The 22869-nt window shown below is 39.9% G+C and overlaps 3 protein-coding genes across 4 annotated transcripts in view; 2 read left to right on the top strand and 1 right to left on the bottom strand.

The window, feature by feature from the left end:
• Positions 1-3348: 3348 nt before the first annotated feature.
• LOC137146669 (lysophosphatidic acid receptor 1-B-like) lies at positions 3349-4317 on the top strand. The gene has a single exon (XM_067538167.1). It carries the CDS (start codon positions 3349-3351, stop codon positions 4315-4317), a length of 969 nt encoding a protein of 322 aa, XP_067394268.1.
• A 6701-nt stretch (positions 4318-11018) lies between these two features.
• Positions 11019-15076, top strand: ZNHIT3 (zinc finger HIT-type containing 3). The gene is made up of 5 exons (XM_067538127.1): positions 11019-11719; positions 12212-12243; positions 12357-12449; positions 13724-13804; positions 14632-15076. Exons 1-5 carry the CDS (start codon positions 11628-11630, stop codon positions 14850-14852), a joined length of 519 nt encoding a protein of 172 aa, XP_067394228.1. The 5' UTR covers positions 11019-11627; the 3' UTR covers positions 14853-15076.
• A 454-nt stretch (positions 15077-15530) lies between these two features.
• MYO19 (myosin XIX) overlaps positions 15531-22869 on the bottom strand; it is a 29217-nt gene continuing 21878 nt past the window's right edge. For both annotated transcript variants that reach the window (XM_067538121.1, XM_067538122.1), the window contains 7 exons: positions 22678-22748; positions 21161-21267; positions 19252-19418; positions 18356-18485; positions 18052-18137; positions 17197-17505; positions 15531-16238 (listed from right to left, as the gene is read on the bottom strand). In XM_067538121.1, coding sequence (XP_067394222.1) covers positions 16110-16238; positions 17197-17505; positions 18052-18137; positions 18356-18485; positions 19252-19418; positions 21161-21267; positions 22678-22748 — 999 coding nt within the window. In that variant the 3' untranslated portion in view covers positions 15531-16109. The remainder of the gene's footprint in view (positions 16239-17196; positions 17506-18051; positions 18138-18355; positions 18486-19251; positions 19419-21160; positions 21268-22677; positions 22749-22869) is intronic.

The following is a 22869-nucleotide window of genomic DNA, read 5'->3' as shown; positions in this document are numbered from 1 at the left end:
CTTCCTGATAACACCAGGTACACATCTGAACCCCTTGAACTTCAGGTAGTGGGAAGGAGGGAGGAAGGATGCTCCAGTGGTTAGGCTACCAAGCCTAGGACTTCAGTGACCTAGGTTCAATTCCTTTCTGTGCTACAGATTTCCTGTGTGACCCTCAATAAGATACTTAGTCTTGCTGTGCTTGAGTTCCTCATCTGTAAAATGGGGACTATAGTACTTCTCAGCAGTGGTGTGAGGCTAAATAAAAATCACAAGATGCCCTAGTCATGGGGACCATATAAGTACCCAGGATAGATGTTCAGCTCTGGCAGAGTAGGTCTAGTATATCTTTTCATTCTCAACTTTAAACTGTTCCCTTTGAAAGTTCAAAACACTCTTCAAAAAGGTTGAAAAAAATGGAAGTCTGGCTTCCTCTACATATTTGGTAATAAGGCAGCACATTCCACTACTTCACTCATACCTGCTTTTAATCTAGTAATATTGGATGGATTTCTTACATTTTATTTTATTTGGCAAATACATTAAGGAATTAGGAAGATCCTGGAGTTTTTCACAAAGAAGCTATTTATGCTCTATTTGATATTACTCTTTAATTAGGCTACCACTTCACATTTCACCCCAGAACACCAGATTCCCAAATTCAAGAGACTGAAGGTAAAATTTTCAAATGTGTCTACTTCACTTTGGAGCCTAAGTTCCACTGAAAATTACTAAGGTGCTTTTGAAAAATGTACTCTTAGTAACTTCACTGCTGCTGGTCCCACTATTCTCCCCTTTCATCTGCCCTGCACCTCACTAGATGAAGTGGCTCTAGCTAGATGCTGACAGGAACTGCTGCCCCTAACAGTGCTGGCAGAGTGATAGGTACAGAGATAAAAAAGAGTACTCAGCAAAACAACATGCCAACTGCATGGAGGATGAAATAGTAAGAGGATAAACAAAGAGTGTATAGAAAAGCATTAACACAAAACATTTTGTTGGTCACACTTTGTATTGAGTATGTTTATAAAGGATTAATATATCATGAATAGATTTTTAATAAAGGGTTTATCAGTTGTAGAGTCAAACAGGTTGATAGCTTGCTTATAACCATTCATAATATCTTGGGCTGATGTTCTTATAACCATCTATAATGCATACTACTTATGTTTGTAACATACTTACAACATCTGTTAACCCTTGTTCAATTTCATAAGGCACTTAATATAAAGTGGGATTATTTTGTTTTCCTTTTCATGTCCAACATTTTTATATGAATTTCTTACTTTCCGGTTTGCTGAATGCTGTAAAATGCTGGCAGAACTATTATGTGATTCACAGATTCACAGATTTTAAGGCCAGAAGAGACAGTTATGATAATCTAGTCTCTGACCTCCTACATAACATAGTCCATAGAACTTCACCCATGCCAGTAATTTCTGCATCAAGTCCAAAACTGCTGTTCGAACTATGGACAGAGATATTACAATTCAACTGTAATAAGATACTTATTTCTAATAAAAATAAACCTTATGATTATTAGAATAATGATACAAACTCATGACCTGGTGCATCATCAGCTGATTTCAAATTATTCTGCAATTCTGTTTCAGAAACTTTTCAGTATAACCCAATTTGGTAATTTTGCTCACAGGAAACTTGCACCACTGGGTCCTCATCTTGGACAGCCAAATAATAGTGTAAGCATTTCAGCAGGTCTCTGTGCAGAAGGTTTTTTTGTGATAAAAAAGAGAAGGCTGTATATATAAAAAGATAGTTTTATGGACAAAAAGCAGCTGTTTGGATGTAGAAAGGTACCTGTGTACCAATGCAAATTCACATATTGATTTACTGTTTGGGCTGGCTGATATGATGTTAAAAAAAGAAAAGAAAAGCCATCAGACTCAGTAAAGGGGGGGGGGAGGATAACGTGAATATTTGCCTTTTTGTGATACTCCCAAAGAACTTTGAAATTCTCCCAGTTTCTCCATTTTCCCCACGCACCCTGTATATAGCTGTAGAATGTTCTTTGTAACAACAGTGACCTCTACTGTCTAACATGCATTTTTAAAATGTACGTTCCAAGACCAGCCTTTTTCCAACGAGGCTCAAGCACTTTAAATCTGGTTCTTGAATCTCATATAGCTTTTACACAAAATAAATGAGAAAAGAATCATGAATTACACTGGTACCATATGGAATATCTCCTAATGAATATATACATATAGATGCTTGTCATGTGCCTGCTGTCTACTTATATCAGGACTAGATAAATACATATATTGAGATTTCAAAAGCACCTAAGTAGCTTCGGTGCTTAACTTCCATTGATTTTATTAAGAGTTAGGTACCTAATCTGCTTGGGTGCTTTTGAAAATCCTACTAATAGACCTTCTCATTCAATACATGTTTTAACTTCAAAAAGAAAACAGAGGTGCTCTGGTTTACACCAAAGCAAGAGAGTGAGACTCGGGCCCATTATATTTAGCTATTGGTCATGAAACAATTTTTATTGTCCTCCTTGAAAATGATGTTTCTGCAAATATAGGCTTCAGTTCTGCAATCAGATCTGTGTGGGCAGATCCTTCCACCTGCATGGACCTCTCTGGAACATTGCAAAGGGATTTGATTGAGGTTTGGGGATTGAATTGAATTGATTGCAGGTTTGGGGATTGAATTAAAGGAAAACCAGGGCCCTGAGCCAGCAAAAGCACGTAAACACATGCTTAACTTTAAGCACATGAGAATTCCACTGAAATCAATGGGACTATTCACAGTTTTAACTTTAAGCATGTTTTAAGTGCTTTGCTGGATTGGGGCTCAGGACAGTGAAGCTAAAATGTTGTTTTCCACATTTAATTTCCACCCAATGACATGCTCCTCTAAATATTACCATACTACAGTTTACAGTTTATCTCTATCTCCTTTATCTATTAATCAGGGCCTGAATTCACATTAATTTCTTTTTTTGGATACCATCAGAGATTTTATAATTACTAATCTGATCATATAATTCTATTGTAGGCAGTAAATATTTACTGTTTGATAAAGGTTGCTGTACGCAGAGGAAGGTTGCCATAGGCAGACGAATGATACTTTATTGAATATGTTTGTCACCTTTGGTTATCCTAGCAACCTGAAGGGCTTTAGCCATGCCCCTGAGTTGATTACCGAAGTGCTTAAATGCACCAAAGGTTTACATTTAATCCATTATTAGGAGGATGATGTGGCAAAAGAAACTCCATCAAAAAGATTAATTTTTGAACTACACAGCAAGGGCGCAATAATACATCTTGCACTATTCACTCTCACGGAATATGGGATATACAAAGCAGTATATTTTAGTAGTTTAAAATTGGATTTTCCACCATGAACAAATATCCAAACTGTTCTGTCAACAGCACTGAAATCTGGAGCTCACATCTAGTCCTTGCACTGGGCATCCCTCAACTGATCATTAACATAGCATCTGTGATCTTCAACTGTGCGGTCATCATTACCATATTGTCTACAAAGGATCTGCATAAACCCATTTTTATTCTTTTCTGCAATTTGGCTTTTTCTGATCTCCTCACCAGCTCTTCAGGCTTTTGGATTTCAATGCTCTTCATCGCTAACCCAGAAAGCACAATCTTTGGATCCAAGGATATCCTTATAGCTTATGCCTTTTATACTATGTCTATTCTGTCCACCGTCTATAATTTAGTCAGCATTGGAATTGAGCGCTACATGGCTGTGGCCGAAAGCCTCAGGATGAGATGCAGAGTTTCCAGAAACCAGTCACTAGCTGCAGCTCTAATTAACTGGGCACTTGCCTTCTTTTTGGGTTGCATGCCACTAGTGGGGTGGAATTGCTTGCACAACAAGGAAAACATCTCTGCTCTCTACAGTCCCTTTTGTGTTGACTATCTCATCTTCATCACCATCCCCAACTGTGTGGTGGCCTTTATCTTGCCTCTGTTCACATACCTTAGCATCATTGCCATCTTGAGGAAACAGAAGTTCACATTGGGAGCGCATGGACAAGCCAATGGCACCTACAAATCAGCTGAAGTCCAGGTTGCCAGAACTAGTGTCTTTATCTGGCTTCTGGCATTGGTTTCCTATGCACCTTTTTTTGCAGGAGTTGTGTTAGATGCAACCAACCGTCTGTGCCCCACTGACCTGTATCCAAGTGTCTATGTGTTTCGAAACTGTACGGCTATGATGATAACCATGAACTCTTTGGGGAACCCCATCATATACACGCTCCAAGTCAAAACACTGGGCAGTAAACTCAAGTTTTTGAAGTGCCCTGCCCGCAACCGCATCCAAGCGCAAGTCATTGGGAATATTTGACCTAGACTGGAATTGTATGTGACTCACATAACACATTCAGTATATTTGTGTAAGTAGCTTATAGAGATATATAGAGAGAGATATACAATTTCTATATGCTTGTAGCTCTTCAGATGGACTGTGGTTCTCTCTTGTAAAGCTACACTCAAGTTTTAGCATGCCAAAGATTGGCCTACAACCATGGGTCAATTTCAGAACTAGGGCAAGTGGACAGTTCCCTGTTGCCACTTTGGCAGAAGCAGTGCTTGGACCGGTTAACTATTCCATAAGAACCATCATCACTGATTTGAGATCTTTGGGTCCTGGCTTTGTAATGCATCTGTGAAGAAATTCATACCAAGTACACAGGGAAGCAGAAAACCCAAACAAGGCTGTCTTTTTTTTTTTTTTTTTTTTTTTTTTAAATGAGCAAAAAACTGATCACGAACATTATCCTGTTTCAGTTATTGGACTACAGAAATGCAATAATTGAAATGATCTGTTAGGTGCTTCTCTGAATGACCCATTTGTCTTGCTGTGATAAAATAGCAATGCTGATTTTTTTGAAAGGAAAGAGTTACATGAGTTAAATCAATTGGGGTTTTTTTTTTTTTTTTACATTATCTTAACTTCACTTGATTATTCAGTTAATCCTTGACTCTGAATGCAGGAGCTGTAAGTAGCAGTTATTTGTCTGCGAACAATTCTTCTGTGTATGCCTGATTTGTCTGTCCCTTTACAGGAAACATAAGATTTATTTTGCATTAAGAAATAAAAATAAATCCATTGATACTATTTACTTTGCATTTGGAAATGTGGCTCTGTTGTGCTTGTATTACTACCAAACTTTCATTCTTTTTGTATTGTTTTATGTTTTTTAAAGGAAACTTTGTGTTCATTTGCAAGAAAATTTTTAGAAATAGTAGAAAAAATTGAAATTTCAGCTATTTATTTAAAGTAATTTCTGTGTGCAAAAATTTATTTCTTTTTCTATTAACATAGCACACAACATAGTTTAGTACTGTAGCCTTTTTGATTGCAAAATATAGTTGAATTGAGTCTTTTTTGTGAAACATTTATGATCCTATACTTCCTACCTTTTTATTTCTTCATATTTCTACTTCTCACACTGCCCCCACTTTAAAACTTGAACTATAACATCAGTTGAAAAACACACTTCAGTTTTACGATGTCAAATCTATAATGAAGTTAATTGTGTACCAAGAAAATAATTTTTTTAATAAAAATTTTAAAACTGGTATTAAAACTTAGTTCATCTGCATCTAATTTAAAAGAGGAAGGGTTTCCCCCCAAAACTGGTTACTTGAATAGTTTATTTTTCCATATTTCCTTAAATAGACTTGAAGATGAAAAACTAATTTTTCAACTCTGTGCTTTATTGTTCAAAATTAACTTTTGTGATATTATTCTAAGTTTTGAGTGATTTGAGATAGTCCTAAAACACCATATGTATGGTTGTGAAAACAGAAATCTGCACTTAGAAATCCTCGTTACACAAGCTCACCTTTTTATTAAAAAGACTGCTTAAATGGACATTGTCTGGTATATGAAAATACAGTAATATGGATTCATAGTCACACCACAAACACACATAATCCAAACAAAATCATCATTTGAAAATCAGCCCTTGTATTGCAAATTTGGAGTTTTGAAAAAAAAACTATTTGTTTTTATAAATTTCAAGATTTTTTTGTTTGTTTTTTGGGTGGTTTTAGTTTGTTTGTTTTTAATTATAACTCTGAAACCTCTAAAGGCTTAGGTGAAATTTTCCTTCAATATCATCAGCCTTTTGTTGAGAGGGTCTGAAACAGCATGTTTAGTTTAATATGATGGTGATGTGCATCAGTTAATTTAACACTTAGGTAAGTTCAATAACATTTACAGATCAGTGATTTAGTGTTTTATGGATATTGGTATCAAAAGACGTCTTGACTGTGACTCTAATATGGAAAATTTGAGAGGTGTTTTTATATTTTTAAGCAAACATTTGAAATCCATCCATTATTTTTAAGAAAATGACAGTACTAAGTAAACAATAATGACTAATGCATTCAAATAAATGATGTCAAAGTGTCATATAAGTCAAGTAGGACAAACTCTCTTCCATTTCTTTTAAATATTACTGTATTCTTAATTGTATTTCAGAAATTATCTGCAAACATCTAAACATCTGTTTCTCTCTAATATATTTCAACCTGAATTTTAAATCAGGAGATTAAAAACAAAACCTACTAAAGGGCAGATTGTAAAGATAAAAGAGGGAGTGATATTTATTGTGCATAACTGCATTAACATCCATGTTGACCTTGGCAAGCTGAAATGTAGCAACCAGCATATTTAACTTGCCATTTATCTGTGATGATGATTATAAAATATATTGAAATTCTTTTAAAAGCAATATAACGAACAGTTGGCGCCTAGCCAGAGGGCCCTTCAAAGACAAAATAATCTCAAACCTCGCAATTCACAAATAAAACTTTGTACTGCTACAGCACCTTTTGTTCAGGCACGATGCTGTTCCTACTAAAGTCAATAGCAAAACTCATTGCTTTGACTTGAGAGAAATGTGGTCCAGTGGCTAGGTCACTGGGCTAGCAGACTGGGGTTCTCTTTCTGGCATTGCCACTGATGTGTGACTTTGAACAAATCACTTCTTATCTGTACTTCTATTTCCCTTCTTAGGCGTTGTCTATTTAGACTGTAATCTCTTCACAGCAGGAACTGTCTCCTGCTCTGTGAGTGTTCAGTGCCTCCCACAAAGGGGCATCGATTTGGTGTATGATGTGTAAGTATTACATCAGTAATAACAATAAGAAGCAAGAGAAGGTCCTGTAACTAGGAATCCAGATTTATTTTTTCAAATTTAAAAAGGCTTCTGTCTAAGGTACTTAGTCACTAAAATATACACCCAGATATATATTAGGTAATTGACCTCCAACCCATCTATATAAACTCCTCCTCTTCCCCACTCCATAAGGTTATTCACCCCCCTCCTCATCGCCACCTCTGTAAAAGCCTGGCAAAACGGAAGAACCATATGCCATACCCAGGTTCAGTGTATCCAGGCTTTGTTAATATCTTAAGATTCATCCAGTAATCAGAAAGCTAGAGAGCGCACAGGTGTGAAATGTGCGTTCTGCATGGAACATCACAAGAGGGCAGCTGCATTCTGCACTGTAAACTTATGAGTAAGGGAAGCAGGATTTGCAAGTGATCCTCCAGGATGAATAGTTTCATAGGAACTGTAGATCCAGTGCTGAAAATATGAAGTAAAATACTCTGTCTGGGTATTTATAACATGCTCATCACTGTGGTATTTGAATGCAAATTGCATTTTCCTCATCAGTGTGTTGATAAGCCTGAAGTACTGCCTGTCACTTCTTTTATTTATGGTGCAAAACAAATGCACCTCATAAATCCAAGCGCACCAAAGCTGAAACTGCCCTTTACCAGGCTGCTGTTCGTGACTGATCTCGTGAGTAGTGTTCTTGTGCTTTGTACCACCCAGACTGTAAGATGAACTCTGGTAACTAACATTCATTCAGTTTAAACATTAACTCTGTACAGCAGTAAATATTTGCTTTAGATTATCATGTTGCCATTCAGGGGGTCCCTTCTCTCTCTACTTGTTTTCAGATCCAAACTCCTGTACACCAGCTTTCAAACCCAGCACTCCTGATCAGCTCACATGGAACTGAGACCTGTTGCTAAACCAACAGTAACATGCAGGGAGCTGTTATCATTTGGAGAATGTATAATGTGGTCTACAGCTTCCACCCCTTTGACTTGGCTTATAAAGGGATTTCTTCCAGAAATATGCCACTACATGTAGCAGATTATTACCATAGCTTCAGTACAGAATCCATGGTTCTCTTTAGTAGCCTCTCCATTACTAGACTTCTTTTTCTTTAAAGAATCCCTATTTTTTCATGAAGAATAGGAAATCCTCCTACTTTGTCCCTCTAATCTGGAAGACCACTTCTCTCTTTATCCATCTAAATACCAGACTCTTTCAGAATCTCATCTCCAAATCCAACTTTTCTTAGCTAATGACCTCTCTAACCCCTTTCCAGACCCGTCACTAAACGAGCAAAAAAAGAGAATGGGGAAGGGAGAGGAATTATGAGGGTTTTGTAGGAGGGTCCCTCTGTTTCTCACCACAAGCCTCTCCAGAGCAGGACTATAGGGAAAACAGCACTGTGAGCACTTCCTCTTTAAAAAGAAGATCAAAGCAACATGTATGGTAGTTTATCCAAGGAGACATATGCTTTCATTTGTAGACTGCTTTGAAGAAGAGAACAACATTTAACCTATCTACTTGTATAAACTACCATACAGCCTTAAATCCAATATGCATACAAAGAGACACATGTTAAAACTATAGCACCTTCTTTTAAGATATGTGGGGGGTTTAAAATTTCTTTGAACGTATGTGCTGTCCTTGTATGTATGTTGGAGGTAAGCCTGCATGGTGCTTTACAGAACTGTGGGTGTTAACAATAACTTGTGGAAGGATAGTAATAGGAGAGAGTTCATACCTTTTATGTGGGTATAGATAGAGAAATAGAAGTGTGGTTCTTAACTATGTATTTGCTAGTTTTCCAGCATTTGAGGAAGATGTTAGTGAAGTAGCAATGTAACCTCACCTAACATTAAACAAACTGTTTTCTCTGTGTGAATACAATAGATATTTAATATTCCAAAAGTGAATCATAGTCTGAGGTTCATCAAATTCACATCAGGTTTTTACTGAACAAAGCAGGGGCTGCTGATGTAGATTGGAGGATTTCCAGTGCTTGTAGCTGAAGTTTCTAGAAAGAATAGAATAGAATGAGCCCATAGTCACCCAGATGTGCAAAAAGTGCCAAATATCTGTAGAAGTTGTACGAATTTAGAGGGAAATTTTCAAAGGCTCCGTGAAAGCCAATTAGAGTTTGTCACCTAACTCCGATCTATTCATTTGAAAATCAACCCCCTTAGTTGACTTTGTGGAACACTGAAAGGTTCATTCCAGCAGGTGACACTGTTGTCAATAAAAGTATCCTGTCTGAATGCATCAAATTAATTCAAACATCTAAAAAGGATTGGGGGAGAGGGAGGCATTGACTCAAGAAGGAGGAGAAAAACTTTTTTCTAGGGAAACAGACCTGAACTTCTCTTTTATCCTAATATCTAACTGATGCTTCTTGTGTAGGCGTACCCTGAACATCCTGAACCGGCTCCTAGTGTGTTTTGTCATTGACTTCAGTAGTAAATTGATACAACCTTGAGACCTGATCCAGAGGAAGGTGAGTGCTGAGAATGGATCTTAGGACCAGTCCTTTAATGTAGACGGTTACTAGTCTCCATATTGAAACTGACAAAATATATCCATAGATTTCTTTAGGAAATTCCTAATAATATTTGGTACTGCTATAGCTCTTTCCATTTAAGGATCTCAAAGTACAGATATCAATGAATTAACTACATGCTTCACTATGTGCTTGAGATGTAGAAGTTACCATTCCTATTTCATAGGGAGGGACTGAAGTTCAGAAAGGTTCAGGCCAAATTACCAGTAACTATTAGAGTACCATTCTTTAGAAGCACAGGTTCTGCAGCCTCCACTGAGATACCTAGCCCTGATTTTCAAACTTGATGCCCTAAAAATTAAAATATTCAAAATTAGTGGACACATGGAAAATTTCGTTTAACTCACTTCACACAATGATTCAGTGACAGAACTGAGAATAGACCAGCAGTTCTGACTCCCAACTTTGTAGTGTTGGGACCTGCATGGTTAATTCTTGTTAAGGGCTGACTTTAAAACCTCGTTCAAGCTGATGTGTGAACACAACTTTTGCTTAGGTTAGCTATAAGAAACTCTTAAAGGCCCACACCTAAAACAAAGCCTAACAGAATCTGTCCAGAAAATAGCACTGTGTGGGTGCGGAAAGTACATGTGGGTATGTGACAGAACACATAAAAACTGAGGACAGACAAGAACTCAGAGTCTGACAGAGGGGAAAAAGCAAGAAAGTCAAGCCTGTAGCTTGCTCAAAGGTGATAAAGATTCTGGGTCTGATGCTGCAGCCATTATCACAGCAGTATTCCAAGGACTACAGGATTGGGCCGTATCCTGAAGTTGTTTGTGAGCATAGTGTGATCCTGGAAAAAGCTAGAGAGCTTTTGAGTATGTAAAGAGGCTTACAGCTGTAAGCTAAGGAACTGCTCCTGTTGTTTATGGTTCCTTCTGTATTAGGAGGAGCAGGACTTTGTACATTCCTTGTAAATAAAAAGATTGCATCAAAGAAAAAACATCAATTTCTGCTTTCAGCTGGAACATTTGCCAGGACCCTGAAATTTGACTAGCAGCTTGGGTCAAAAAGAGACAACAATGCTATAGCTACACGTCCACCCTTTCCTTGCAAGTGGAAGCCACAAAAAGGTCATCGAGTTATCATAAATGTAGCAAATGATAATGGAAAATCCAGTAAGGAGAAGAGCAAAAATGCATTTTTTGACTGGGAAACAGCTGGACCTTGAGAAGCAGAGTAAAGCGAGTTAAGGGGTTCTCGAATTCTTACATCGTGTCCATCGTGACCGTATCTGAGCACAGTGCAGGCCTGAAAACAGACGTGGTGAGGTGCCATTCTTGGGTCCTGCGGGCGTGAAGTCGTGGGCCGATTCCTGCAAACGTGCTGTCTCCCCAGTGCACGCGTGTCTCCCGGGAAGCTCTAGCCAGGCCAGTGTTGTGGGGAGTGGCACAGGCACGACACTGGTGTGTGAAGGAAGTTGGTTTGGAGGAAGAACCGGGTTTTAAAGTCGCTAAGACCGCAGCTGGCTGCCCTCGGGCTATTGCCAAGGGGCTGGCTGCAGAGTGGAAGCAAGCAAGTTTCTGGCTAGTAGGGACAGAGGAGCGAGCTGTGTGGTGCTGTAATTGCTGGGCAGCGCTCAGACCCGACTGGCGTGAAGCCCCCACGCCGCACACGGCCCTGCAGGGGTGGGTACAGGGAGCGTCTCCTCCCGGGCCCCTCCCCCGCCTGTCCGCGCGCCGGCTGCTCCTTGGGGGCGGGCGTGTGTGCACAGGCCGGGGCCGCCAGCACTGCACCGCACCGCGCCGCACCCCTGGCAGAGAGGCCGGCCCCTCCCCGCAGGGGGTTCGGCCACGTCCACAGCCCCCGCCGGGGGGGCGAGCCTCCTCTAGCCTCGGCGATGGATTAGTAGAGCTGGGTGGAGGCGATGGGCGAGCGGCTGACCGGGGCTGGAGCTGGAGCCCAGGGCGCAGGCGCGGTGCAGCGCCGGCGCGTGGCCGCCGCAGCAGCAGTCGAATGATGCAGGAGGCAGGGAGCGGGCACTGCTGCTGCGTGTGCGGGGAGCGCGGGGCTCCCCGGTACCGCTGCCCGGGCTGCAGGGCCCGATAGTGAGTGCGCTGCTGGGCCCCTCGCGGCGGGGCTCACGAAGCAGCCGGCCCCCCCTTCCCCTCTGGCCGGGAACACCCGCTCCGAGCCCCCTTCCCTGTGCCGGCCGCAGGCTGCATGGCCTGGGAGGGGCCCCCCGGCCCGAGCATGGCCCGTGGCGGTGCAGAAGGGGAGTCTGGCCCCCGTGCCCGGGTGGTTAACGGCTGGGAGCGGGGCTCGCTGGAGACCGGCTCTGCCCGTGTCGGGGGCCCCCCCGTGCGCGGCTGTAGAATAGGAAGGCGGCGGCCCCTGGTTCCTGGACTTAGACGTGCTGCTGGGCCCTGGGTACCGCGGCGGAAGTATTTATTTCGCTGCTCCTAGGGGAGCCCTCGCCTTATCCGGGCGGTTGATTTCTCTGCCCGGAGCCAGGAGTCACTGCAGGGGGTGGTTGGTTTCTTGTGGAGCACAGACGCTCTTTAACTGGGGGTTTTAAAAATGGCTTTTTTTTTTTGTAGTTGCTCTGTCCCCTGCTACAAGCAGCATAAAGGTGAGAAGATGACTTTATTGACTCCGAGTCTAAACCGATTTGTAAAACACTGCTAAGGTGTAGCTGTGACCTTCCTCCTCTTGAGCATTAATGTAACTTTGCGTTTTTCGTAGAACAGTGTGTACCAAACCAGGATCAGGCTGTGAAGACACTGCTTACAGACACAGCCTCACTTTTCAGAGGAGTTAAATCAGAGGAAGATGAAGGTGTGTTTGCTTCTTTTAGCCAGAATTTATTTTGAATATATTTCTATCTGTTACCAAATGAGCTTTATGGGGCTTCTTAGCAGAGCAATGCTCACACACAAAGATCCGAAGAATTCATCTTTCAGGTTACTGCTAGCTTCTCATTGGAAAAGTCCAAAAACGAGGAACTAGGAAAAATTAACACTCCAATTACATACCCAGAAAAATAGAGGACAAAAAGATATTTGGTTGCCCTTTGTTCAGCATTCAGACAAAAAACATTTGTCTGCTAAAAAGAAAACAAAAGTACACCTGTCCCCTTTTTTTATATTAACAGTTGATTGACATATATGTAATCAAAAGTTCCAGAGTGGTAGCCGTGTTAGTTTGTATACAGCAAAAACAGCGAGTCCTGTAGCACCTTAAAGACTAACAAATTTCTGTGGGCATAAGCTTTTGTGGGCTGTAACCCACTTCTTCAGATGCATAAAATGGAAATCACAGATGAGGGGGGGTGCGTGCGTGCATGCGTAAGGAAAAAAAATACATCCAAGGGTAAGAAACATAACAATGGGGAGGGCAATCAAAAGTGTCACGCCATTCAATAAAATTACCAGAAATAAAATTCAATAAAATTACCAGAAATACTACTGGGTAGGGCAAAGAGGCTTCCTCAGTAATATGGTTAAAGAGCTAATGATTAGATTAGTGTATAATGTTTCTCTAAACAAAAGCTCATTGTAATGATTTATCTGATTATTTTGTCTGCTGTTTAAATGCAGTGATTTGTAAAGCTGTTAAAATTACCTAAATAGATTAAAAAAACCCATACTGGGTTTTAAATGCTGGCACCAATTAGTCAGTTTTTTAATACAGAAGATTAAAACAAACTGTTTTAAATCACTGCAGTTATAATACTCAATCTTAGAATGATTCCTACTTTTTGCGGAATACATGCTTATCTTACCACATGCCTGCTATTGTTTATATAAGGGAGGGAAAGGTTTTCCTATAAGTAGAATGAGACATGTTTGGCTGGAATAGAACTTCCTAAAATGGTGCCTTTAGCCTATTCGATATTTAGGAGAAGCATTCTGCTTTTTTAAGCATATTCTATTTGTTGTAAAGTAACTTGTACAATCTGCTTTGCTCTACAGCTAATGCTTGAGAGTTCAATCCTAACATACCTGCTTTTTTTTTTTTAAATTAAATTAAATTGTCTTGTAGCTGTGACTTTTGGACCTAAGCTGACTTACTATTTTAGATAGATTAAACCATATTTCTGTTCCCCTTAGGGAGCCCTTGGTCTGTAGATGATATCCTGACCGGAGATGATGAGGTGGATAGGGTCCCACTGCAGAAACTCAAACTCTTAGGTAAGCTTTAAGATTAATCTATGGTCTGCACTTGAAGCTTACAGCTGTTCTGCTTCCGTCACAACACTTACATTCTAGTAAAAGCTAAATGTGAGATTCAAAGCTCAGTTCTCCGTGGGCCTGTTTATTATGCTATTGGGAGGGGTAGTAAGTTGTTTATACAAAAACTAACAGTAATTTCTGAATAAACTGAAGTGTGAGCATCACAGCACATGCACATTCAAATAAAATAAGCAACAGATTCTTTGACTGTGCTGCCTGATCTACTGAGAGAGCCAAGCTTCTATCTGGATTGATGCCCTAATTGTAAGAAGCTGGATATTTATAAAAGTAGCATCTGCCTAGGGTTTGGAGGGAGGGAGAGGTGAGTAAGTCCTCTGAGGCCTGGTCTACACTGCTGCTGGCGATCAACAGGAAATACACAAGCTACGTAAAGTAACTTGTGTATCTCCTGTCAACTTACGTTGCCGTGCCATGGCGTCTTCACTGCGCTGCCTCGATCAGAGATGCCCTCCGGTTGATGCAGCCTTACTCCTCTTTGGGATGTGGTTTAATCAGCTCAACTGAAGAGCACTTCCGGGATTGATTGATCCAAGTCTCCAGCAGTGTAGACATGCCCTTAGACAACAGATAATGGGAAAGACTGGGTTTTTTGTTAATACATGTGTAAGTTTCCCTCCCCCATACTAAGTTTTTTTGCTTTCCTCAAGCAGATGCAGCACAGGATTCATTTAATAAAAACAAAATACCTTCAAGCTATGTCTAATCCCCACCTACTTACATTGTAAATGTTGTACTCTTCCTCCTTTAATTTATTTTTAAAATAGGGGAATCTAAAGAATTGAGAACCCTACTACTCAACCCCCATCTGCAGCAACTGCTGCTAACTGTAGATCAAGCCACAGAGAAGAATTCCCTTCTGAAAATGTATATGCAAGAGCCATTGTTTGTGGAGTTTGCAGACTGCTGCTTGAGAGTTGTTGAACCTTCAGAGAAAGAACTTCCTTGTGGAATGAGAGACGCTCTTCAGGAACAGCTACATTCATGATCAGCTATCTATGATGGAAGAGACATTTTACTACCACGTGCTTTGCTGAAACAGCCTCAGGTGTTTTTTCCTTAGTGTTAATCATATTTAACTTGTGGATGTCAGCATTTTAATTCTCACCTCCAGTGTTGAGAGTGTGGTAAGCTTTGGCACAGATGGTCGATGTACTGAGTGAGAGAGGAAAGTGTTTTGGATGTACTAACAAAGTAAAGCTTTGTGTTTCAGTGCTGTGACTGACTTTCTCTTAGTACAAGTTCCATTGCCAACAGTGGCTGTGCTAGGAATTCCAGATATCAAGTGCAGAAAGGTGAAAGATGAGACTAAGTCCACTAGTGTTTGACTTGATCTTTCAAACATTTAACTAAGCCTTGCTGAGAAATTAAGAGTTCAGATATCTGCACAAGATATTTAAGTTTATTAAAATGCCATGTACATAAGGAAAAAAAACCAGTTTCCTGTTCCCAGTCAACTAAGAGGAAACAGAGCCATTTTTCTCCACCCCTCCAAAGGCTTGCCTGCTAAGAAACACTTCTTACCATACACAGTGCAGGAGCCTAATGCTGGAGATGAATATAGCAGTGAGGGGCTCTGATGCTCAGCAGCACAAAGAGGGTGAAACTCGTTATAAACTACCTCTGAGTTTGGATCAAATACAATCTAAATGTTTCTGACCATCTAAAGGAAAGCGAGACCAGTCTTGAAATCCCCCTTTTCCGAGACACCTGAGCACTAAGCTCACAACAGTCTTACAAGTTCTTGCATTTTATTCATAAGCATCAGCAAATTGTAGTGCTAGGTTTACTGGGGGGGAATCGAATACAGAAGTAGTGTTCAGATTAACAAAAAACCTCATTTCAGTGGTGGCCTTGTGCTTGTCTCTGTAGTGTGGAGTGCTGAAACCATATTTTTACATTAGATTGAAGAGCTGTTCAAGTATTTCCCCAAAAATATTTATAGGTCTATTAAAAGGTTCTTCTGATTTTGTTTGTTGTCATAGTGTAGTAGTGTTTTTGTTATTAACACTTCCATTACCTATAGGAGAAAAGTCTGTGGTAACAGCCAATATACCTGCAACTTTATATACTAGAAGAAGAAGAAGAAGAAAAAAAAGGCTCCAAGGTAGCAGCAGATATTTTTCAATTGATCTGTGTCTCAGGCAGGAATATTGTAGATTAAAACATTTAGAAGCAACAGCTTGAAAAGTCCTTTCTTGAAGGAAAAAGTGCAATAAATACTTAAGGTGGCCAAAAGTCCACATTATGTAGTGAGCAGCTTTTTCCGATCGAGTAAGATTTGGTTGAATCCAGTGATAGTATAGGCTTGGGTGTGTGGACTGATGTTTGCATGAGGCAGTGGAGACTTCTTGCAGTGAAACTTGACAGAACCCTAGGAAGAAAGATAATTAGTTTTTAGTTGTTTGGAAAAAGTCAGCTCTACATGGGGTTCAGTGTGCTTCTATCACTCACCCAGTAGTACCTTATTCAGTCAGCAGCCCACTGAAGTTACATTACTTGCAGAGGGAGTAAAGCTGCTCAGTGTAAGTAAGGGTGATGAAATCTGTCCCTCAGGCTTCAGGGGAATTACAGCAGAGATGAATTTGTACGATAAGCCATTAAAACTAGCCATGGCTACAGTACTACATTTTTAAATAGAATTTGGTTTTGAATTCTAAAGTGCATAGCTATCAACGTGTGCTTGGAACCTAGTGCACTCAGTGTGCTGATCACTTTGCACAAGTGTTTGTTCATGCTTAGCATCCTGTGATGCTGCTTGTGCTCATTTCATGCTGAGAAATGGGAGCAAAAAAGTTAAGTTTTTAAGCAAAGAGCAAGCAGTTTATGGAGAAGCATCTGGGGGGTTTGTGACTTGACCATTGGGGGTAGTTTTACCTAATAGAATCTCCCAAATTTGATCTCTTCTGGAAACAAGAGCATGGGAGAGGAAATAGTTCAGTGTTACCCTCCTTTGCTCCTCAAAAAGCCCTTGTTGCAGCTTTTTTAGTGTCTGCTAAATGCACATAATTAGCACTTCTACAAGTATCTTCCATCTCAAAACCTCAAAGCGCTTCCGACATGTTAACCTGCAGCATCCTTGTGGAGTGAACAAATGATGCCCACTGCACAGATTAAGTTAAACAACAGGCTTAACGTCATAGGAAGTCTCCCAGTCCTGTGCCTTAAGCTGCAAGACCATCCTCTCTTCCTCAGCGCCTTGGACATCTGTGGGGCGAGGCTGTGTGCCACTAGCTCAAGAGGCCCCCGTATGCAGTTTTGCAATATCCAGAGCTCAGTGCGCGTCAGTCATATTGCTGACTTGGAAGTGATCGCAGTGTTAGGTATGTTACCTGTGGGAGCGCTCTAATGGAGGTGATGCCACAGCCAAACAGATTGCTCTCCACTTTGTAACCGTTGTTCCGTTGAAGTATTTTCAAGCATGCCAGAAGGGACAGGTCTCGTCGAAACCCACCCACTGTAACAGGTGCAGTAGAGAAAACAAGTCCAAGAGGCCAGAACTGGATTATTGCACTTAGAGGCCAAGTCTTTTCCAGTGGACTAGGTGAACGGTTTAAGGAGACAGTCGCACCAAGAACAGAGGAATGGAGTTTTTCTTCAGCGAAATCCAGCTCCTCTGCTGCTAGTGCATCCATTTTTGCCTAAAGGAGAGAGAGACAAAACAGTATTCCTAAGAGAATGAAAGGTGGAGATGGAGCTAGTTCAGAAATGGCCACTCATGCTCCTAAGTTGTTTGAATCTTCCAAAAATAACGTCGGCAATTTAAGAAATAGGATAATATGCCACAGAATTCAACAAGCTTAGGTGGCTGGTTAAGACATTAACTTCCCATTAAGTGAATCTGAAGAGTAACTGAGTTGACCCTGGGTAACCCTTAGTCCCCTTTGAGAGCAGTGAGAATAACAGCAGGATTGGCCTTCGAATTCTTGCCTTTCCTCCATCCTTCAGCTAGAGGAAAGTTAACTCTGGGACCAGGAGCAAAGACTACCAGAGAGCAGTTTCCTCCTTTCCCATTAAAGGAATCACAGGAGGCATGGTCATGGGAAGAAAGGAATAAAACAGCAAGTCCCAGCAACATTTTTAAAAAAAAGTTTTCTTTGACTACCTGAAGGAGGAGGATACTTTTAAACACACAAAAAGACACAGGTAATCAGACACTGACTCAGTATAGTTACTATGTTACTTACTTTCCATTTCCTCCAGGCATGTTTTATAACAGTAGCAGCCCTGTACATTCTTTGGAAATGTTTCCTTGCTAACCAGGAGCGAACAGCTGAAAATTTAATCAAGAGTCAAGAATAAAGGAATTGGAGTATAGAGGATCTCAAATCATTCACCTGTAACAAAGCCATGCAGAAGTATACATTTCTTAATTGTAAACTTTGTGCTAATGTTCAGTTATTGTATCCAGGCCCCAGTGCTCTGAATATCTAGCCCAACTGGAAATATGTATGAAGCCATTCAGTCACACCCATCTCAGATTTCACCTACCTGCTTGGATGATGGTAGCAGACCATCTCTGCTTTGATAGCTTCCTCTGCTTAAATCTTCTCCAGCAACACTGGATGCAAAATGCTTTCTCAGATAACACTGCTACTCTTCCAGCTTCAAGTTGTTCTAGCTGTGTCAAGGGGAAATCCTCCAATTAGTAGTCTGCATATACAGACATTTAGGAAAAAGTTGCAACTGGATCTTTGGTATTTTTCATGAACACGTTTCAGAAAACTTAACGGGTGGGTTAATGTCTCCAGGGAGACATGACAAATATTTCAGTTTCTAGAACGGTTAATTGTATTTTTAAAAGCCAAAGAAAAGACAGACTTTTTATTTAATTAGCAACTCCTAAAGTGAAAGGGAAGAGAGCTAGGGGTAGGAAAGTGCCTAGAAGATAGATCACTTTAAACATGCTTCTTGTATTAGCTTTGATAGAAAGTATCAAATTGATTAGCTTAGACCCAATTCAACAAAGCATGTAAAAGCACATACTTCAGCCTATCTGCACACTAAGCACATACTTTGAATGGGATTTGACACAAAGGAATTAAATTTGTCAGCCTGAAACTAACCAAATAAGCTATTAAAAATATAATCTTTATTGCACCGGTGACAAGCTATATCAAATAAGTGGGCATGGAAACACACACAAGGAGTGAGTGCCTCTCATCCCTGTCCCTTCCACAATGGAAATTACTTTTTAAAAGGCTAAATTCCTACTCAGCGGATTGTTTTCACCACATACAAAAGTGTAAAGGGGGGGGATGCGTGGGGGGAGAAATAAGATGAAAAACTGAAGCCAGCAGTTTTTTCATTGTCTATAATGAAACTAGGATTTGACCCATCTCACAGAAGCACCCAGTTCTTCCAGGAGATCGATGTAACATGCTTACCATGGAATTAGTCATAAAGACTTTGGTTTTTCCACAATACATTGAAGAATAGTTTGATTTGGTGTCTGTTTGCTTAAGGGAAACACTTTGTCCCCCTGTCACTTTCTGAAGAATATCATGGATGGCAAAACGCAACACTTCATCATTCTCTGCTGTTTGAGTCAAACCTGCAAAATACAAGATGTTGAAGAGAGAGAGAGTCAAGCATCTAATTAAAGACTGGAAAATAGTCTCACTAGAAGTAAAAGGGGCACAATTTTTACAATGGTTAAAGCCGCCTATGTAGAGACTAAGGGAATTAGACCCTCAATGGGAATGTACTGCAAAAAAGCAAAAGCACTCAGCAGAGCTTCACCACAGTGCTTTAGATTTGGTTTTAAAAGGGAAAGAGGAGATGCTTAAATAGATTATTCTGTCACTGAAAGACAGATTATTCTGGCCACTTCTGAGATATAGTGGACACAGTTCTAGTCACATTGTTCGGATATCGCACACAAGAAAAGGGGAGGGACAACAGAGAGCAGGAAAACGAAGGAAACTGAGAAAAAGTTTCACAAGTTAATTTTTCTTTCGGAAGAATGGAGACTGAAGGACAGAAAATTCAGACGAGCAACTACGTATCTTTTTCAGAAAGCATAAACAGTGCTGTATGTCAATTTTGAAGGTCAAATATAGGAACTGGGAAATCCCTGCATCTTTCTACCCCTAACTATGCATGTGTTTCTATTCTTTCATTGAAATGAGTATTTCTTTAAAAATGTTCCCATCTATAAAGAGCTGGAAGAAGCAATACACCAAGGCTGATTGTTGAAGGTTTGCTTTTCTTGACAACCTGGGGATGAGCAGTGCTTCCATTGGCTATCACTGGGAGCCAATAGCTGTACTGCTTATTTCCACCAAAAGGAAAGAATGTTTCCTCCTCTTCATTCTCATCCTGTTTCCTACCAAGATAAGCAGGGATAATAGCCAGTCAGGAGAAGGCATTTCCCATGCCAATGTCTGGTAAGTTTATAATTGAGAGCCATGGTCAAAGTATTCTCTGCCTACACTTTGCTGCATTTAGCTAAGCAATCAGCATTTCACAGATCTAAACAGATCTAGCCAGTTAGAACATCCTACACCAATGACCAACGTTTCTTATCTTATTGGGCTTCCTTGTCCAAATTAAAGTTAGATGTATGAACAAACTTTCTATTATTAGATTGTTAAAAAACAGATTAATATGGTGCATGTTGCAGATACTTTCCATGCCAAATTTAACAATGCATGAGTTAATACCCTCTCCTAGTAGCCCCCCTTTCAGGAATTCATAGCAGACATATTACCTTGTGAATATGGTTACTTTTTAAAATGCATCCTCTCAACTGTTGCTTTGAAATACACTCGCTGAGACAGAGAAGTTTGCAAAAGGTAGAAGAAGCAGTAGAATAGCAGCAGCAGAATCCAGTAAAGCTAGAGAGGCCAATTGTGTATTTGGCAACACATAAACAGAGAAAGGAATGTAAGCAAACAAAACAAACTCAAATCACTAAACAATTTTGCAGTTTACTTTAAAAAAAATCTCATGCAAAATATAAAATATACATAAGAGAAAACTTGATAATTTGAAAATCATATTCTAACACAGATGTGAATACTAAATATAGCCATCTGCACAAAGATGGAAGGTTTGGCATAGAAGTCATTTTATTTAAACACATTTTAAAAGCCTACCTTAAATGCCAGATTGTATGGAAATTAACATTAATGATTAAGTACTGTAAAAATACAGGGAAAACTAAAAAATAAGGAACTTCCCCATTGCTGAATGTATGATAATATAGTAGCTGTATTTGATTTATGCAATATCATTCTGTGCAATGCTATATTTCTCTTCTACAGTGAGCCGAGTAAAATGAATGAAACCTACCTCTTATCTTCTTAATGGGAGAGAAGTCATTTTCATCCTGCACTGCATTGGATGTATGTGATTTTCTCAGCACTTTGTAACGCTCAATAAAACTTTGGAAGGAAACTCTGACAGCCAAAATGAAAAACAATCCTACATGAGTACCATTTACTACATGGCTCAAATGCTTAAAAATGACCTTTTTAAGAGGAAAATGGTTATAATGTGGGCTTTAGAATTTGATACATGAAACTCCAATTGGTTGTAGTGATATCATAGCCACATCATTAATGCCCAGTAAAATGTAACTTTGTTACATTCAAGCGATGACTGCTAAACACTGATTAATGCGTTTTTCATAATCTGCAGAGATGTTTTGTTTGATTATTTTAAAATTTAGTTTTAGTTGGTAAAACTTCAAGAATATCTTAGTGAACTTATTGCAGTATATTTAGTAAACAACATCATTAGTAATGTAGAGCTCGCTACAGAATCTAATTTTAAATATTAACTGAGTGGGAGGGAAAGACTAACTTTTGGTGTGGCTTATTAAAGGTAAGGATGAGCAAGGTTCTGATGCACACAGGTATAGACTTACTTAATTTTTGTTTAGGGAATTCTACTGTACAACAGCAGACATTCCATGCCATTGTTTAACAGGATTATTGCACTTTTGGTTGGTTAAACTCACACAGCTTTATCGCTGGAAGCATGCTATCACTGTCCAGAGAGATCATGGTGACTTACTGCTTCACAAAGTTATTCTGCGGTTTTAAATCTTGGCCCTTAAATACAAGGCAACCCTGCAAAAAATTGCTCGGATGGCTTTAAAAATCCACTGTTTCCATGAGAAAAATCCAAAGATAGCACTCAGGAGAGCTTTGAAAACCAACTAGTGGATTTAGACTTAGGAGCTAACTAAAGTTAGTGGGAATTGCACTGCTAAGTCCTCGGTTGGCTTTCCAAATCTGTCTCAGTCTCAGAATACAAGATTCCCTACTAAGAACAGAATAACTAAGTGAATCTTGTCTGTGCCGCTGGCAGATTTCAACATTGTCATGCACAAGGGCTGACCTGCTCTAGTGGCAGCATGATGAACTGTTACACTGAGGAGGAGGGTGGAGAAATGGACATTTTACAGTTTAGGCCTCAATCCTATATGTCTTGGGCCAACAGGTGGTAGGAAATGTAGACATCTGCTTAAATAAGCGTAATATGCATCTAAATTCCCTACACTGTTTTGAAATTCTTCACCAAGGCGTATTGGTCTAAATAAGCCATACAGCAGAATATGTGGGTTTCCTGCCAATTTACTTTTGGCTACTCAGGTAAGAGCTTATCTACCCACTCAATCTCTGTAGTAACAGGTACTCAACAATTATAAAGTAATATAATTATACAGAGGGGTGAAACTGTCCCAGGTGGAACTCTGTGGAAGCCAGTGGAGTTGCACAAGACAAAACTGGCCCATGAAATCTAGGGAGCTATATTCTGAAGATAAAATAAACATGAGCAATTTAAGATTCATTAGAACTTACCTAATAGGAAATCCAGCTGCACTGATGTTGATAGTTTCTACTATGCCACATGCTTCAAGCTGACTGAGAACCTGTAGCATGAATTAAAACATTTTAATGTGGTTTGGGTGCTGCTTTACCAGGGTTTTTATCAGTGCAAACTGCGTCTGATAACCTAAGAATTTTTCAAAAGACTGGAGCCTTTCTATTCGA

The sequence above is a fragment of the Emydura macquarii genome, unplaced genomic scaffold (genome assembly GCF_026122565.2).
Source record: "Emydura macquarii macquarii isolate MOO-44397 ecotype Brisbane River unplaced genomic scaffold, CSIRO-AGI_Emac_v2 contig_450, whole genome shotgun sequence".
Classification (NCBI taxonomy): Eukaryota; Metazoa; Chordata; order Testudines; family Chelidae; genus Emydura; species Emydura macquarii.
The sequence above is the reverse complement of the archived record's forward strand: the minus strand, read 5'-3'. Positions and strand labels throughout refer to the sequence as shown.